This window comes from Battus philenor, unplaced genomic scaffold, assembly GCF_028537555.1.
Source record: "Battus philenor isolate CCGP_79_NKW_IND1 unplaced genomic scaffold, ilBatPhil1.0.hap1 SCAF_4, whole genome shotgun sequence".
NCBI classification, from domain to species: Eukaryota; Metazoa; Arthropoda; class Insecta; order Lepidoptera; family Papilionidae; genus Battus; species Battus philenor.
Genome location: NW_027181704.1, coordinates 12,128,646 through 12,148,695, shown reverse-complemented (window position 1 = coordinate 12,148,695; position 20,050 = coordinate 12,128,646). Strand labels below are relative to the sequence as shown.

The following is a 20,050-nucleotide window of genomic DNA, read 5'->3' as shown; positions in this document are numbered from 1 at the left end:
TTATGAGACGTTTCTCGTGATAATATTTTTTTGGTTAAAATTTTAACTAAGATTTATGGGACGTTAACTTGCAACGTTACAGTTAAAAACCCACATAACCAATCGCCATGAAATTTTGGTAAATTATTAGGTATATCCCCGAGATTTATGAAAAATTGTTTTATTTTTGTTATTTATGCTTGAGGTATCCAAATTGTGTTTTTATTCATATTTTTAATAGGCATAATATGACGCGTGTGCGGGTATATCTAGTATTATATAAAACAAAAAATATATAAAAATGTATAAAATGAGTGTGTGAGTGTATATTTGTGTGTGTGTAGGAGTGAGGTGGGGAGGAAGGAGTAATGAATGTAAAATACAATACATCGTGTATACCCCTCCAAAAAAAATATCTATGAGACTAATCCTACAGTTTGATTATTAATCACGCTTAATATTATATTAATAGGAGATTGAATAAATAATCTCTCTAACACACGCTTTATTTATTTTTTTAATTCTTCTATCGGACTACAACAGACCAATTACTTTGACAGTTCGAAGTCTTTACGGACAGTTAATAATAAATAAAAATTTGCAAAACAAGACTAATAATGATTAGTCACATCACTGATCTCGTGTTTACTCATCCGGTATCCGTGGGAAGTGCATATTCAAGTATCAGACGAACGTTAATATGAATCCTTTTGATATTTTAATTGACTTCCGGAACATTGCGCGGGACCGTATTAACCTTTTGAACTCTGCGAACTCACGTATGAACCGTCACACAATATAATTTAAATTTCGAACATAGCCCACGCGCATTTGTTTAATGTCGCTCATATAGATATAGATAATTATATTTTTTTTCTTAGTAGAACAATAAAGTAGAAGAAAATCAATAGAACTAGGAAAGAAGGTAGATAGAGTATATACAATACTAGGTGTCTCATGCCCGCTTTGCGTGACTCGCATTTCCTTGTGTGGGTGAAACTTCATAGAATACATACTTGATAATTTTTAACATAATCAAAAATATTTTGAACATTTTTTATATCTTTAGGAGCTATATGTATGAAGCATTTAAAAGTCAACTCACTTTTGAGCTGGGATTTCGTGAAATCCATTCTTAATTGACTTCGACTCTGCGTAAGAAATTTGTCTACCGAATTTCAAGTCTAGAGATATAGTGATAAGTCAGTACATAGGAGGAAATCTCTAAAATGTATTAGTATCAGGAAACGAACATTTGTAGTAGTATTTTTTTGCTAATTCGAAATATATTTAAATTTTCTATCGTTAATTATTTTTAATCAAGTTATTGTAGTCTGTCCGTGAGTCAGATGTCACCGACTCGGAATGCTGGACTCTGAGAAGAACCAACAATTGCTTTTTCTAAACGAAATTGGACAGTTTTATGTAAACATTATCATATCTATCCCGCTAAGTCGACGACTCAGAGTCAACTAACCATATACCACATATTTCGAGCAACTGCAAACTCTTTAATGCTATAAGGTTTATTTAATGATGTGTTTTTAATTAATAAGATATTTTGTGGAACTTTATATGAATACACCTATACCCCGATTTACACGGTACTTGTTTTACACGTTTTCGTTTTTACACGGTTTTCGAAATGAGTTTTTTTTTTGGTTTTTATCGCACTCTACTAAATGCTACTGTGATTGAACACGTGTGCTGTGTACACATTTCACGGGGAATCCCGAGCTTATGTGCTGACTTGGCTCAATATGAAGAAGTTTACAAAGATCTTACAAAAAACTCGAAGCAATTGTTAATAACCGATTTTATTACCATCTCTCAAAATATTTCTGCTTCAAACATCGAATCGGCACAAATAACTACGAGTGATGAAAGTGAATTGGAACCTTCGATTCCAAAATAAGAATGAAAGTGGCAGGTAATTTCTGGCAGTGATAAGGGATAATAAAACACCTTTGGTTTTATTTTTTGTTCTTCTGTTTAATGTATATTGTAATTAAATAAATTAAAAAAAAACAGTATCTCCGTAATATATTAAATATTTTAACTTGTCAATGCATTTTATTTTTATTTCTGTGTACACCTAAAAATATTGAAAAAATCACAACTTTTAAATAGCAAAATTATGCATTTTCTGCAAGTTTTTCGATTTATACGATTTTAACTTGAAAATTTTTAATTTTCGATTTACAAGTTTTTCTCAGGAACGTATCTACCGTGTAAATCGGGGGATAGGTGTACACTCAAACGCATGAAAGATTTATATGACTTTTTGAAGACGAAATTTATCGTATGTTTGTATATAAATTTTGTAATTTAAACAATATGTTTTAGGTTATAAGCGGTGCTTCGGCCGACGATCCGTGTGCGCTTCACTGCCCGCCCAACGACCTTTGTCACAACGCCACGTGCTGCGGTCCCAACCAACAGGTACGTTGCTTACAGTCGCTTAATGCATACTATGGTTATTATTATTCTATTTAATATTTCAGAAGCGCTCATATTGTCACAATAGAAGCTGTTATCAATTTTGTCACCATTGACAAGACCATTGCCATTATTGCTGTAGTACTGCCTATTGGTATTTACAGCATCTGTGGGCTTGACCTCTTTACTTATTCGTGTTAATATATTATATTAATAAGTATGAAACGAATTTTTTAAATTCTTGGCTTAGTTTAAAATTAATGCAGGCAAGATATAAGAGTACCAAACAATGAAAATCTACTTTTGTACGTAATGGAAAGTCAGAAGAGCCCAATTTGTTTTAAAAATAATCAAATCGAGCTCCCCTATAATGGCATACAACAAGTTGAAGGTACGAAAGTTCCAAAAGCTTTATCTTAGAAGAACCAACAACAAACTTTGTCAAATTTGTTTTGTATTCACTTTCACAATATCCCTAATAGAAGAACAATTATTTCGGAGCTTTATCTTACAAATCTTCCCATCACAATCTTTTTTTTATAATCTTTTGTTTTATCAACTTGTTAGATTTATTACATGTTAGTCTAGAGATATTACAAGAGGATGTTGCAAATTCACAAAAGAGGTACTAATCTTATAAAGTTTCCCTGAGGGAACGAACAAAGGCCTTGACATTTTAAACGGATCCTATGGAATGATTGCGAACGGTGGTCCTCAAGAAATAAGGAACCGTGGGCTATCAGTCGATACGCATATAACATCCTTTTCAAGAGGTCGGACCAGGGCTCTACCGGTAGTAGTACCTTCTAATTTCTTAATTAAATATATTCCAAATAATATTGCAGTTAGAGGAATATAACTTTTCATGTCCAATCAATGGAAATGAATTTGTAAATGGTTTATTTTTATAATGCAAATTCTTTGCCAAATACTTATAGGTTCATAAAAGCGTACAACAGGTGACACTGAAAGTTTTTAGAATATGACAAAAATAAGAAATAGGTGTGAAATTAAAACGATTTATATTTTTCAAAATAGCCAACCTGTCCATGTATACGTCAGTGCATCATGATGAACCATTGTTAAAAGTACTAGTTCCACTTATCTTAGGGGGTCTCCTCCGATGCGTTTTCGTATCTTTCATTTATTTGCGTAAATGAATCAAAGTTGCGTAGTGGAAGGTTGGAACTGTATGGAATTGTATGATGGCCCAACAATTTCACCCTTATCGTAGTGAAACACTCGGCTGTTCGCTTGGCTGAGTGTGCTGATGCTTTGTTCTGATGATGGTCCTTGTTACTTTTCCAAGAGAACAAATAGTTGACAAATAACATATCCTACTAAAAAATACGTGCTGGTCTCTTTCCCTAAGCTTCTTCATTTGTTTATTTTTGTAGGCAATTACAATTACAATTTCAAGATTATAGCAATGGAAAGTTTCGACTTAAATCAATGCTAATGAGTATATGAGGTATTCATCGATCACACAGCTTCCTAATGTCTCAAGGATTGTGCAAAATACTTCAAATTTTACACATACCAATACCCAAGTTTCCTACAATATTCTAGTAGGTTTATCGCTTATCGCTGTATCTCTTATGATGTACCGTTGTACTTAGATGTTAGTTTTAGGAAACACTGCACGACCGTGTTTGAACTCTAATTAGTCTAAATAGTACCACGAGATGAAATTGGTTAACAGATTTTTTGCATTTGAGATTTTTGAAGTTATGCTGCTAGTCGATCTAGGCTTTGTGCAGCTTCATCGAAATTGAGTCCGCGGACAAAAAATTTACGCTGTGTGATCGTACCACAGTTGCAAAGAAGACGCACACACGTGGAGGGACTACACCCGTGTAGGTGTATAGTGTAGTGAATGAGGTGTACTGTAAGTTGAGCGAAGCTAGGACTACTCGGCGGTCGCAACTGTCACGGGACTCTATAGACCGCCCTCGCTTAAACGCGGGTTAGGCGGGCGCGGCCGCTGAGTGTATGAGATGTGTATGAGAGTTGAAAGAAACTAACCAAAGTGTTCACGGTTTCGTAACTTTGTTGCTGACAGATATCGCAACGAAAAACTTAAAAATTCATATTAAAAATTTTCAAATATTAAATCAGCAGTGACGCTGTAAAGTAATTAAGTTCCCGCCAATTTGTGAAATTAAATGTCAGAATGATCTTTTTAATTATTATTTATTGTTATTTTTGGGCCAGCCAGTTCTAAAAACTTTCAGCGTTACCAACATAATCTCACGTATAGGGAAATAGTTACCATGTTATATATAGAACTATAATCAAATGACATTATAATTTATCAAAGAACTCATATCGAGACATACAGAAAGCAAAATACAATGTGTTTTTGATTTTTTTTTGTATTGTCTTAGGAAAAATATTTTATTTCACTTACAGTTTTTCAGTTTAGAAACGATAACCGTACGGTAATATTTTTCAAGGACTTCAACGAATGACTTTGGGGAAACAGACGATACACAAGTTTGATTTCAAGAATGTGAAAAAAACGAGTGTTTATATTTTAGTGGTGTATTTTTAATAGATTTTATGTTTTATCAATGCCAAATGTAGGAATATGTTTCAGATAATTATATAGGTATCTTTGTATTTTGTATTTATGTTAAACATTATACGTGCACTTATAATTTGGTTTTTTATTTTAACTTTTAGTTAAGCAATAAACCTTCGGCATGAAACTTGAGAGTCATAAAATGAAAATTGCTTGATTGTCCTTGCCTATTTATATAAAATCTGCAAGTCATGTTTCAAATAAATTATACAATCATCTTCATCATTTCACTTATTTATTTCGTAATGTTGAAATGCTTTTAAAGTGTGATTTTTCCGCTTTATTTATTTACATGAAAATAACATATTTCACTTGTTTTAACGATTCGTGTGAACTATAACATTTGAATTTATTTTAACTAACAGATTGTTGTAAATAATCGCATCATGTGAAGATCTATAAATAAATTATTTGATTTTTATATAAGATGCAGCTCACACAGAATATAAAATAAGACCTTTAATAATGTAATAGATATATAAATTTTTTTAACATAAATAACTTCAATATGATTGTCAAATAACTGTCTGTACAACTATTTAAAAACATCACACATACTATCATCATCATATAAGACAGCCTGTGTCATAATGAACCTATGATTTTTCTAATTCGGATTGATCTTGACTTAAATTTAATTACCGAACAGAGTAAATATAGCGCTCTTTCAGCTGCAGCTTTGTGAGTGAAAATGATAGATGATTGCAGTGGGCGTCGACATTTGCAAAGATATATAAAGACGCGTGCTACACATGGCTATATTTTAAAGTGTGCATATATTTGTAATGAAATCTCAAAAATAAATTTATTATTTGATTCACTTTCAGCTTCAATGTAAACACATCCTTTCTACATTATTATCAATGAGATGCGTTGTACATTTTCTGATATCATTTTTTTTAATATAGCTCTAACAGGTACTTACTGAAGAGTCCTTTTTTATTACATAGTTTTAGTATTAAATTATATTTTATTGTTAGTTTTTATTTTCGTATGAGAAGTTATATTTTTTTGCTTTTAGTATCAAATTAATTTATTTTACAATTTAATAATATACAGGAGGAATGGTGTAGATGTACAAGCTTTAAAAGCATGAATGAACACATAGCTTATTTGTCATCCATCAGTCATTGGAAAGCAACAGGCCCAAAAACTTCTGCAGTATAAAATCTGCACGGACAGATAGTAAACAATATATTATGTTAATATGAAGTTACCCTTATTTGGAAAACACTACTTCATTATCACTACTCAATTTATAAATAATAATTTTCTGAAACCATTAATCCTAGTATGGGGTGTACCACACATTAATTGACAGCAAATGAGCAATTAAATCAATATTTTTTTCATTTCAGCTATTACATCTGTTAGCAATCATCTTGAATATTCAATTATAATATGATTTTGTTGTATGTAACCATGCAGTTTTAACTGCAGTAATTAGATGTGTTAATTTCTTCCGAGTGGTAGTTTAGTGAAGGTAGACTAAATTTGTGGTGATGGTATTTGTATGTTTATATATATTAAATATGTATACTTATATTAAAATCGTATGTTGTCAATTTGTTAACCTTTTAATGAGATTTGTCATAAATATATTCTTGATTTGTAAAAACAATAAACAAGTAAATTAAATATCAATGATATCCTTTTTAATTGATTGATTAGTTATGTAAAAAGTTATAGTAATTTATAGTTAAAAGAAATTGGTATTCTAATATTATTAAAGAATTGATAACAATTTAAATAATTTGCAGGAACGTTCAACACCTTCTCCTTCAGTGACACCCTATCTTTGTCGGCAGCGCAACATGGGATCACGGACAGAGTCAGTGAACTCTAACATAGCCGGGGGACAGGGAACGTCTACCACCAGGAATTTGGATGCCTTAGAGTGCGGGTATGTATATATAGTGTAGACCAGTGATTCCCAAAGGTCCATGAAATGAAAATGGGGGTTCACGATAGTGGATCTCAACACATACAAAGATAGTACCTATTTACTTATATCATACTATCTTATAATATCAAAACATTTACATTAATTACAAAAGTACCTATGAAGTAAAAAAATTATTGTATATGTTTATAAAATTGTAGGATGTTTGTATTCGCTTTGTGGTCGCAATACATTTTTATAACATAACATGTGTTTTTACTTTAAGTTTTTAACACTAAACTTCACAACACGGAAAAACATGGCTCAACGATACAAAAAAGTTTGAGGAACTCCGGTGTAGACAAACGTAAAATGTTCAGAGTAAAGAGGCATTTTTTTCATATTTGCAGAGAAGTCAGGCAAGAATATGTTTCGAAATAAATACGTTAAAAAAATATGCGGAAAATATTTTTAAGCTAAATAAAAATCTTGTTGTCAAAAATTTCATAAAAGAAGTCGTAAACGTAAACATTTTCATGTTTTTTTCTTGGATTATTTTGTATGGTAGCCATTTTAGAAAAAAATTACTATCAATTTAATTAAGACCTCTACTGGGTCTCGGGCGGGTTGAACACGACACGATGACCGTTAAAAAAACATTTTTTTTCTTTCCACTCTATATGCAACTGAGAGATAGCGTCCGTGCCTTTATTGTTTACAATAACTTTTTTAATTTTTTACATTTGTTCTTTAGTATTTCATTGCTTACATGTACTTAATATAGCTTCTGTTAGTTATTCGAGTTTCTTAAACTATTTGTTTACTTAAATCATTTACTTTTTTAAACTCAAGAAATTTTTAATGGATTTGGGTTTATACTTTTCTTATGTTTTACAACTTTTCCTAAAAACTTGTACTATAATTATATATACAACGCTCTAGCAGAATAAGCAGTTCGTTTGTTCTTTAACAATAACGTTTGTTCGACCAATTGTTAAACAATTAAATATAAATTATATTTTTGTTGCAGATCCTTGTTACCTTCTCCAATGGACGGAAGACTTCCTGTTTGACAGGCCACAAGCCATGTTTCGGTCACCGGCTAATTATGTCACCCTTTCACTATACATTAGCTGTGGAACGCAAAATATACCGCGTTCGTTTTAAATTAAAACAGTACATATTTTATACTTATGTATAAAATTATGTCAAGACGATTAAAAATTATTAACCACCATTTGAAGTTTATTGACTAAATAATTATAAGAATAATAATGTGCAGACAATTGGCTTTGACAATTATATGTAATATGAGAAAATATAAAGATACATGAATATAATTCTTTTAATTTAACAATAAAAATGAAATTTCAATATCTAATTCGACGTTCGATAACCGTCCAAGCGACAAAAAAAAAATAATCACACCATAAACGATTCATATTGAAAAGCGCTGTTTCAAAAACTATTACGTCCAACCGTTTTTTAAGTATAAGCGCAGGTTTACGATTAGCGTCGCATAATCAAATGAAATGTGCTAATTAAAATATAAAATACGTAAATAATAATAAAAATATAATGAAATCATATGACTTGTGAAATGTGTTCCAAACGTATAAGAAAATTTATAAACTAAGTGTCATATAGATTATACAAAAAACGCATTTGTAAGAAGTTATACTTCCGTAGCGTATGTTTATGACGCTTGTAAAATTTTATTTAACAGATGCTTATAAAATAATAACGTATATAAAAATATTAATTTACTAAATACTTTGATTTATTTTACAATTTTGATTATAATAACACATGTGAAGCATTATTAGCGCCAAAAAATATATGGCAACATATGTCGATGTTTGTTTTTCATTTCACATCTAATATATCAGTGAAAGCTTGTTAAATACCAAAACACAGTTGTTAACAATTTTACTGTAAGGCAATATAATATTAGTCTACGTAAAGTATATGATACAGAATAAGTTATAGATGAAACAGATTAATAGTTTTAAATGTCTTGACAATCGACTTTTTGCGCCAAATGATCAAGTATTTTACTTTCACAATCTGTGTACAATAATTATACCCTCGATTTATTCACTCATTCATTCATTTTTTAACAAGTATTATCTACACGAAAATAAATGAAAAATAATTAAATAAGTACAATCATATAATCACTGATACTGTTTGATTTCTAGATTTATTTATATAATAGTGATTCGTAATATTAATATTCAAATAGAATTTAAGGTTAATTTAATTCTCTGACACTACGGCATATAATCGTTCATAGAATCATTCACCTACTTATTCTTTGACGGAAGGTGAGATATCTTAATTTTGAATGAGTCATTGTTGTATCTTCCTCTTTAAAAATGACAGTTCTGAAGTTAGATACATGTTTTTATTTTTTTAAAGCAATAATAAATATTGTATGACGGCAACAATTTTTTTATAATCTCTAATCTATTTCTTAACGCATCAATGAATTTAATTTTAAAATAAATATGAATTGTATTGATGAACTAATGATTGTTTAAAATAAGATACTTTTTAAATATATGTGCAATGTATAAAATACCAACATGCATATTAAACTAATTTGAATACAGTCCATTCGCGGTAATCTTGAAACATTCTTATTTAGAAATTCAAGTTCACAGTGACCAATTGAATGCATAATTTCGAATGCAATGGTTAAATTGAAATGATTTCATTGTTTACGGGTCTTGAAAGTCCACATAACGCGAACGGACTGCAGTTTCATAGTGGTTTAATCAATAATTAATGAAAGTAAGTCGAGGATTGTTCCACAGAATTATAATGTATAAGCGTGTACGTTTCACTTGTCTGTTATACTTAAAAAATGTGATGATAAATCTTATGTGAGTTGATAGTTTTAAGTAGACAAATGCCACGACGTGGCAAGCATTTTGTAGCGTACGACGAAAAAACGTTTTAGAGAAGTGCGGGTAAAATGTTGCAATAATTTGTAAGGTAGATAGAAAATCACAAGTTAGTAAATCGTAGTTTTGCACTTTCATGGGAATCCCCGTGATTTGCGGTCGCATGTTTTTCCCTTCGTCGCTTTATTATGCTAATCGATTCCTTGAAAGAGGCTCTAACAAAATAATCCATTTTATTTCTCTTCATTTTAACGTATATCTTACTATAATTAGCCAATAAAGGCAACTTTTGGCGAATTTAAAGCTAAATAGTTTAATGAATTAGATAGTTTAAAAATGTAATAATGGATTGTTATAACTAAAATTATGTATACAATTTGTTTAAGTGGCTTATAAGGGTGTAAGGGTTGTTTTACATGAAGAATGAAATTCACGGCAACGTTTTTTACTACGAGAATCCAAAAATTTTAAACATAAGCTTGGATGTCAGTATGCTGAACATATATAAGCCGCTTTAGGTCACTGCTCAATTTACAAAGGAGTTTTGTCTAAACCTATTAATCCTTCAATGCGTTATGTACAAAAATGTATACTCTGACACTAATTGCACAAGCTATGCCTTCCCTGCACCACTAGTTTGTTACATTATGATTTTAAATGAAAAATGAAATTGTTTTTTTTTTTAATTTTGTTGTCAAACCTCTTGAAATAGAGCCATATAGGTTTTTTAATATAATTTATAAATTTATTAGCAAGTAAATAATGTTTATGATCATGGTTTGATGTTAGAACAATTGTGGAAGTGTATTTTCACAGTTATTAAAAAAGTAAAAAATTAAAATTTGTTTTATTTATAACACCAATGAACTTTTAGTAAAACCCGTACAGCTTTGACAATCACAGAAGAGTGTTTTTCATATCGAAAATCTTGAAAAAAATTAGAGGCCTATTATATTACATTACTATTGTTGTTTTACTTGCACATATTTTAATTGTTACATATTATTGTTATGTTAAAGCATAAAAAATATTAATAGAAGCATCAAACTAATTTAAAAAAGTAATAAATATTAATAAATGTAGATTTCTATTATAAATGTTTCTAAATACAATAGTAGATTTTTTAACACATTTTTTTCTAAAAACTAAAATTACAACAGAAAAATATGCATTTCTTTATCTAAAAATATATTAAATGCATTACAATATAATGAAATGAATAATACGTGATAAAATTCATTTCTCCGTTGTATTTCCTGATCCAACTTAATAACTCCTTTGTATAATGTCACTATTAAGAAATTTCGTACCAACCTAAATTTGTAAAATAAAAATAATCAACAACAGTTCATTTATTTACATAAATATTAATTATTAAAGGATCGAGAGAAATGGTGCTTTTAAAAGATAAATTTCATTGATAAAGGAAAGCAGAAGGTGTGCGGACAGGTATAAGTCTACTTCCGCCATTGCCTGTGTCCATTACAAAATACTCTCTTCCATTAATAATTTTTCTTTGCGTTTTAGAGGTTATATCGTAACGTGATTTCCCGCCAAAAAGCGAGTCATAAGGTGGCGGTCGGCTGTCATCGTATCGCTGTTCCATAAATCGTACTTTATTAGATTTCTTCCTCCTACGTTTATCTTTGGTACCATTGTCATTTATTTTGTTGCGAAGGGACCGCTTGATAAATAACTGAAAAAAATCCTTTTTATGTCTTTTAAATAAATATGTCTAAATAACGTAATTGAGTATAGATGTAAAAACTTTAAAGCGGTGAAAGTTTAATCATTCTTGTCTTGTTAAATAATTGCCGAAACTTTATCGGTTATTTTAAGCTATAAAAAGAATATAATCTGATACTATGGAGTAATAACATTATTAGAATAACGTAATTTAGAATATATTAATGTATCAAAATCTGCGGAAAGAAAATTTCCAACAAAAAACAATCGTATTTTTCTGTATTTTTGGGGAGGGTAAGGTGGGTCTGGTAATTAGATCTGAGTTGCTAAGTTAAAGTCTGGAAATGTATAAATACCTCTCCAATGAACACTGCCGCAGCGGCGGCGATTCCAACAGCCATTATTACGTACGTCATCAAAAGGTCGCTGTTTCGAAGCTGCCGGTCTTTCGACTGAAGGTCCAAAGGGCATATCTTTGTCGAGGGAAGGTCGCGATGTTCCATAAAGTTCACTATTCCTGCTTGCAGTAGATGCGTTATTCTAAAATTCATTTTTTAATTTCATTATTTATTCATAATATTCTTTAATATATATGTTCAAGACTAGAAGACAATGTGAAAATTTGGGTTTATTTTTTTTAGTAAAAAGCATAACAGATTGTTGAGTCTTTTTTATAATTTTTGACACAGACTAAAGCTGTTTGAATAATTTAAATTCACTAAGTTTGAGTGGTCCACTACATCGGGCTAACTTTCTGTACAGCTATAAAAGCTTATTATAAACGTTACCGATACGCTATTGCATTATTGGTGACAGGTATACTGTAATGTTTTGTAGGAATTAGTTATCTGATATTCCTCACTTACAGCTTTACATATTTAAGTTAAACTATAAGTGTTTTATTTTGTGAAAAGTATCTTCTGGCTAGAGTTGATCTGTTCCTGCCATGAAAAATATGCAACGTATAAAGAAAAATGTCTACCAGTTCACTGCATTCAGGAAAAATAGAAATTGTGACTTTATAGGCGGTGCAGGTTGGAGCGCAATCTCATTAAAATTTGATGAGGGATTTAGACATATCTGGCAGAGCCTTCCAAAACAACATTGATCATCATAATCATAATTTCAGTAGTAGGACGTCCACAGCTGGACATAGGCGTTCCCAATGGTTCCCCTTATCATTATCCTAGAATTTCATAAATTGGCGGAAAGTTATGTCAAGTGATTTTAAATATCGGAGTCGCTTTTCCAAAACAATGAACAGTAAATGGCATCGGTTTATATTATCATTGCCATCATATCACCTCCCATCCCCCAAAGATCGGTTTATACAAGAGAAACAAAATACTTACACAGTATCAAAAAGAGTTTTCAAAGTAGTATTATTTGGGTAAGCGAAGGCCCTCTGTCTCTTCATAAAGGAGTGAGGTGCGACGACGTAAGTGCATCTATCGCCCTCAGCCACTCCCTCCCGAGCCTTCCTTTGGTAGTCTCCGTACATCAGGTGATCTATAGCGGTCTGCTCTTTCACCAGCACAGCGCCGCCTTTCACTATAGGCAGGTACGCTTCATCTCTTGGCAAAGAATAAAATTGTGCTCTACCGTTTAACACCATTTTATTTAAATAATATAGTTCATCATCGGGCTGTAAGAATATTTCTTTACTTAGATCCACTGACAGTTACAAAAATAATGTAAACAAACAAAATATAATATAAAACTAATGACCGCGGGGACCATCACTGAAAGCGGACACGACAATTTTGAAACGCAAACAATAGTAACATAAATCTGACGTCGAAAAAGTAAATTAATTTAAAATTTCTTCTTGTAATTCTGAATATTTACTCCTTATTGCACCAGAGGTTTGTGTAAGAGCTACGTTACGTCATCGTCAGCAGTGCAACGAAAAGGGGAATTCCACAGAAACATAATTCTGAAGGAGAGTGCTCTACAATACTTCTCGACTTGTAATGGGCTGACGGTGTTGACTATTGGTTTCCCAGTGTTTTTCATATTTTTAAATTTCTATAAATATGAGCTAAGCTTGAATGAATATACACACTTCCACTACGGACTTCATGTTATTACCTCCAAGACCTACCGGCCCTAGCAAAAATCCCGAAATCCTAAATAAATAGGATAATAATAAGATAATCTTCATTACGATTTAAAATAAAGATTACGTTTTATTTGAGTTATCTTTTCATCGCATCTCTAATAACAGATGGACACGACTTAAGTATTTAAATAATAGTTGGTAAATCGCTAGAAAATTAACCTAAAATAGCACGAAGTCTTATTTATATGTACTCAAAATAAGAAAAAAAAGATTAGAAAAGAAAAGGAAACAACAACGATGTAACAGACATCACAGTAATAATTATCTCAAGTTAGATAAAAAATAATTTTATTTTAATTAGTTGATGTTATTTATGTCACGTGTCACATTTTAAGTGTTTCATAATACGTACAAAAATATTAAATATATTTTAAGGATGTTATAAAAAATTAATAACATATTTATTTTTATATACTTTCGTTTATAATAACAGATAAAGTAGTTATAACAACAAACAACACAATTATATGGTTTATCCAATTTTAAAATTCATATTGCTTATTTGTTACACAAATAATGGTACATATATGAAGAAATATTCACATTATATCTTACATTTCTTATAGCCATTTGCACAGCTCCCCCTTCAGTGGACACCCATCGATAGCTCTTTTTAAATAGATCTTTGGGATTCTCTATATCCAATGTGAATTTGGACAAGGTGAGAAATGCAGTTAGGTTTGCCGTGTAAAATGCAGATAACAATATTATGAAAATCCACCAAGTAGCAAACAACACCCGTGTAGTGTCTAAAACGAAATAAAATTTGATTTATTAATTTTAACAATAGCTTAATTAACTATTCTCAATACACCAGAATAAGGATATAAACAAAACAGCTTAAACCTTGAAAAAGATATTTAATATTTAATGGAATCAGGCGTTACCTTGCGGAAGTCCATCCTAAGTAAGAAAAGGACCAATATTTAGCCACTTCCGCACATGCAGTGGTAGTCGTGCAACAAAGTGCACTGCCCGCCAGCCCGCTGATAAATGCATTACACCGATTAGTCCCACTCTGTGTTTGGCACTAATCGGTGTAACATAACTCCTGCAGATGCCCCGTGGAGGGGTGAAACACGTGTTGAGTGATTTAGCGGTGGCAGTTGTGTGATTCGCATTGTTTGCCGCATACGCATTTATCAGTGGCTGAATATTGGTCCTTTTCTTACTTAAAGATATTTAATACATTAAGGCGTAGAGTACTGGCTGTCCCTGCCTATTTGGCAGACTTGAATGCCCTTTGAACCTTCTTACGGATTAAATTTCGTAAAATATTAGCTTACCTTTACTCGATAAAAGAAAAATTCGCTTCAAATACTACTAAGACTAGTAAATTGGTGGATATCTAGTAAGCAAATCTATAGATAGATAGACTAGCTGCTGGCTCGCATTGCCTCTTGTGCTTTTAATTTTGTATATTCGGTTATTGGTAATTTTGAACCTGATAAACAAGATATTCTGCCTAAACATTATATCAGTTAGAGCTATAGTTTGGAAGTATGCATTTTTTCATCAACGCCCTTTCAATCCCCGTTTAAGATTAAAATTGGTAAAATCGATTCCTAATTGAAATTTTCCTACAAAATTTCAAGACTGCCTTCTGGTTCTAGAAATATCGTTATGAATCAGTACATGGGTAGAAATTTCTTATATAGATATTATGTCTGTTAACCTTTAAAGTTAATATAGTAAAGTTATATCATAATTTCTTTAATATAAAAACCCTTGCAAAGATTTATGTATTACAAAAAAATATTTTGTAAGAATATCAAATATGAAGTAGAAATGTATGTAAATGAATTATATGTTTCTGTTAAATATAAACACCGTATGTACTCTTTATAAATCATTTTTTTATAAATTTATGTCAATGTCACGCCTAATCAAAGGTTGTAACGTGAAGATTAATAGCGACAACATCGACCACGAGCCCACAATTAAAGCGAGGGATTTTCGGTGTACAACTAAAATAATAATATGTTCACACACGGCCATTATGAACAAAGCTAATACGCGCGTGTCTATGGTATGATTAACGACAATACATAATCAAAATAAATTACTATATATTGACAGTGCTGCAACATTTTTGTAATTATTCTAAATAATTTTTCCTTCCCGGATTTGAAACTAATTGCATTTTATTATTAGCTTTATTGCGATCGAAGATCAAAACCATCTAATTAAATAATTTATTAATTTTATACTTGTCCTTTTTGGTGCGGTAAAAAATTTTGACATATTTTATTCCTCTTATAACAAAATGGCAGACCGCCATATATAAATACTAATAATACTCACTGGCCTCCGGCGCAAGATTAGTTCCTTGTTTAATAAAAGAGCCATACACAAACCAAACGCTTGGAGACATCTGGATAGTTCCTTCCTTGTCTTGTACCAATTTCGAGCGTATTCGCGTAAGAAGCGTTATGCAGGGGCCGTAACATATCACTGCCACGAGAATGAGGTACCTGTGGACGTCGACTTACTTTTAGTATTCTTTTAAATATCTCTGTCGTTTAATTTAATTTTAAATACATCAAAAATTATCTCATTCTAAAATCGATTTCATATTGTAATATAATAACATTGTAATGTAAAGGCTGAAATAATTAAGTAGAAACCCAAGCCGGTTTTCTAAATTTTTTCTTGATACGATACGTGCGATTCAATACATGTAGATATACCTACTAAAACTTGTAAAAAACAAAATTCAATCATTTATAGCTGTCACATAACTTAAATACATGTGTTATGGTTCAATTGCTAACCCATGAGTACATACCGACGCCCCACTTCAATCAAAGAGAACAATCGTCTAATGACAAGCGATAAACTGCAAGTAACACCTAAGGTACTAACCAAAGGACACCGCGTTGACACACACAACGCAATTGTAGGAAGCCTTCATGATAATATTCACGCAGGTGTATAAATAGGTATGGATAATCAACCTTTTCACTCCTGAGGTTCTCTACTAGTAAAATATGATCTCAATATCTCTAAACGAAATTTAATTTCGAAGTGTAATATGAATAAAATAATTCCATTAAAAACAAAGTTTGTTTTTGTTAAACACGCCACGAGTTGAAATACCATACCCATACATTGCTACTGAGCAACAAGCATTTTCAATTTCAGTTCCCCTACATGGATCCTAACGGATTCGTTGAAACCACATATCTTTCGAAAATTTTATAACATGCAGTTTGCCACGCAATGTTTTCTATATATCATTTACGAACATCTGCGTCTCTAAGAAATCTCACCCAATTCAAACGATAACACTTCTTCGTTGTCCTAAATCCTAAAAATATATTTAGGAATCAAGAAATATTGAAGTGCAAGATAGGTTGTTTATCCTAAATAAAATAAAAGACAATTGTGGCAACAGCATCACTATTCCCAACGGAATAGTATTACGGAACGTTTTTAATGTATTGTTTCTAATAATATTTTCGCTGAGCGCTTTTACAACTTCGTCGGTGATGAGTTCACGGTACTGAAGGGTCCGTGAACAGCTTATATTGACAAAATTACATAGCTATATACCTGTGTGAATAATATTTTAAGAGTAGGGAAGTAATTGAAATGAAAAAGCGATGCGAAGTAAACCTACTATTCCATACGGCCATTTTCCATACGACTATACCATACGGAATGCTTTCATCAATAAAGTTACATGGCTATAGCTATATATACAACTGCGGGAATAGGATCATGAAAAGCCGTGGAGCTTACTTAATACTGCGTATTAGTCAGTTTTGTAAATAAAAACTGTAATGAAATTATTATTCAAGCGTCAGTCGGGACACGCGTGTTAGCGAGCGAGCAATAAAATATGAAGGTGCAAGTGGGAGCTACACGTACTTTGGTTGTTATCAAGTAGTTGTAATCGTTAAAAATGTTTAAATTAAAGCTTTCACTAACCACACGTATGTTTCAAAAGGCGCAAGCAAACCAGACCCGGCGGCGGATTCTTTCGGCCGTTTCAACATCATCATCCACACTCCTTCGTCCAGATCGTTCGAGTAGGTCACCATCTTGTTGAACTCCACTAATTTCGGCAAAAACGCCGCGGCCATATCTACTTTCTAATTATAATAAAAATTAAACGTTGTTCACCTACGTTGTTTTAATTTTGAATATAGCAGTAAACAGATGGTCGCTTGGGCCTTAGATTCTGGTGTGAAGACAAAGTACAGAGTGGCGCAGAACACCCACAAGGTGATCGGGTGATATTATTAAGATCGTCGACCCTATTGGAAGTCTATGGAGGAGGCATATGACTAATAAAAAAAGACATAGATAAATTTTGATTTTATACAATGCATAAGGCCTTTAACCAATACCTTAAAATTAGAAATAACCAAACAGGATTTATGCCGATTTAACTACGGAATAATTACGTAAATGAGGATTATTATTGAATGCAATTCCACATTAGCTATTAAGCAGATAGGTGTGTTAAACAATAATCAAAATGCTTACACTACTATTAACAAGGCCGACTAATGAACTCTCTGGTTTATCAAAGCCAAATTCATAGTTCTTCTCCGGTACAATAACTTCGAAGGTGAAATTAAACTTTTGCCGCAATATTTCGACTATTGAAAAAGCAACCCCACGCCCTCTGAGTGTTCCATTGGCATCTTTCTCCACCCAGCTAAGCGGATAGTTCTGAAATTATTTTATTAGTTAAATACCTAATAATTTGTTAAACTAGCACTGCTGTATTTGAAGCTACCTATGTTATCGCCCAATTGCTAACAAATGTATACCAAACAATGATACACTTTAAGCAAAGAGAAAAAAATCGTCTTGTAGACCATGGATGCACAGACCGCGGCCCGCCGGTTGAATACTGGAGGCCCGCCGACAGCAAAAATAATACTCTCGTACATTCGAAAAATATTGAATTTTAATTATTATCAATTTTTTATTGCCTTTAATTACCTATACTTCTGGCCGCCGGCCCACCATCAGTTCATGATTTGCCCGAGTGGCCCCTAGTCTTAATAAGTCTGTGCAACCAAGTTGTAGACAGACGATAGTCTTCAAATAACACCTGAAGTGCAACAGCGCACAAACGTCGCCACTACAGCTGCAACCATGCTGCTTTCTTCACAAAACATTCTTTTATTTAATTATGGATAGAGAACCTCTCTCTTCTCATAAAGTTCTTTACTCTTAAAAAACTAACTATTCAGAAATCATTTTACGTATTATTTTTATTTTGAAATAGTGGTGTCAAAATATAATAGCGTCTTACAGTTAATAATGTTACATTGCAAAGCTATCGATAATTAACTAGTTAACTTTATTCGTATAATTGCTAAAATAAACAAAAAGTGTTTATAAGTTATAGTAACGACAAACGAAACCTGATCTCAAGTTATTCCATTTTAATTTGATTTATTAATCATTTAGATAAAACAGAAAAGTATTTATTATTAAAAATGTTTGACGTAAGGCAAATTTTCCGTTTGAAGTTCTAAATATGGACACATCGGTGTTGATAGTAAATCAAGCTAACGTCAATGTTAATACGATTATTACATATTAAAATAGTTATTGAATAAAACTTAAATTCATAAACATACAGGCTAAACTTATTTACTTACATTATAAGTTCCAATTTTTAATTTTTTCCCGTTGAGATTATGAATTAAATTCAAAATTTCGGTCTGCTTGTTCGTTAGTCTTGAATCTGTTAAAAACATCATAAATAAAGTATCATGTGTAATATGTAGATAGAAAATTTGATATATAAGAGGTTTCCACGTTTTATTAATACTGTGCAGATGTATGTACCTATGAAAGGATTATCGTAGACGTTTTTGCAAAAACTTGCGTTACAAATTGTCGAAAATAAGAGTTCCAGGCCCGTGGCCATGGCATCAGATCCAGATTTTGACCTATATCGACTAACATTTGGCCAGTGTTGACCGTGTGGACAGGTAGACTAGCATCGATTGAAAGTGAGGATGCGCCTTGACACAACATACATGACGCGTCGCCGCCCCGTTGCTGTTATGATTAATGCACATTGGAAAAAATGGATAAGCCTTAACTTTAATTTTTAATTTACATTATATGTATATATTGATTTGCACATATTATAAAATACACGTCAATATCAGTAATAAGTCTAATCCTAAATCTAGACGATAACTGGGAGATCTTCGATTAAAACCGAATGACTTTTTTGTGAAAATGAGCATATATTCGTCCCCGAAAAATAAATGTACATATTTTGGGTACTTCTAGTTACATAATGATCACCTATTTCATACCATAAACTTATCAATTATACCTGCATATACATTTTATTTATTTATCAATCTTTACTATATCATGTTCTGTCTTAGTACAGCTTTGTTGTCTTAAGTTTTGATTGTTTTTGCTATAGAGGTGTCCAATAAATGTTTATTTATCTGATATTA

The 20,050-nt window shown here is 31.7% G+C and overlaps 2 protein-coding genes across 4 annotated transcripts in view; one reads left to right on the top strand and one right to left on the bottom strand.

Annotated features, from left to right (window-relative positions):
* The window catches only part of ZnT63C (zinc transporter 63C), a 40,416-nt gene extending 29,810 nt beyond the window's left edge, over nucleotides 1–10,606 (top strand). The window contains exons 8-10 of one of the 3 annotated variants that reach the window (XM_068771473.1): nucleotides 2,326–2,421; nucleotides 6,811–6,905; nucleotides 7,915–10,606. In XM_068771473.1, the coding sequence (XP_068627574.1) occupies nucleotides 2,326–2,421; nucleotides 6,811–6,905; nucleotides 7,915–7,957 (234 nt within the window). In that variant the 3' untranslated portion in view covers nucleotides 7,958–10,606. Of the gene's footprint in view, nucleotides 1–2,325; nucleotides 2,422–4,830; nucleotides 4,999–6,762; nucleotides 6,906–7,914 lie in introns of those variants that run through there. The other 2 variants (XM_068771472.1, XM_068771474.1) reach the window with 2 other exon arrangements.
* Nucleotides 10,607–11,207: 601 nt separating this feature from the next.
* Ir76b (Ionotropic receptor 76b) lies at nucleotides 11,208–19,500 on the bottom strand. Its single transcript, XM_068772103.1, has 9 exons — nucleotides 19,419–19,500; nucleotides 19,229–19,314; nucleotides 18,096–18,284; nucleotides 17,535–17,698; nucleotides 15,906–16,075; nucleotides 14,157–14,350; nucleotides 12,832–13,124; nucleotides 11,836–12,019; nucleotides 11,208–11,489 (listed from the first exon to the last, which is right to left on the bottom strand). The coding sequence occupies exons 1-9, from the start codon at nucleotides 19,498–19,500 to the stop codon at nucleotides 11,208–11,210; spliced, it is 1,644 nt and encodes a 547-aa protein (XP_068628204.1).
* Nucleotides 19,501–20,050: the final 550 nt, after the last annotated feature.

Coding starts and splice junctions, on each gene's coding strand:
- Ir76b (XM_068772103.1), bottom strand. CDS start 19,500: ATGGCCACGGGCCTGGAACTCTTATTTTCGACAATTTGTAACGCAAGT. Junction 19,315..19,418: donor CTACGATAATCCTTTCATAG/GTACATACATCT, acceptor TGTTTTTAACAG/ATTCAAGACTAACGAACAAG. Junction 11,490..11,835: donor CGGCAGTGTTCATTGGAGAG/GTATTTATACAT, acceptor GATTTTTTTCAG/TTATTTATCAAGCGGTCCCT.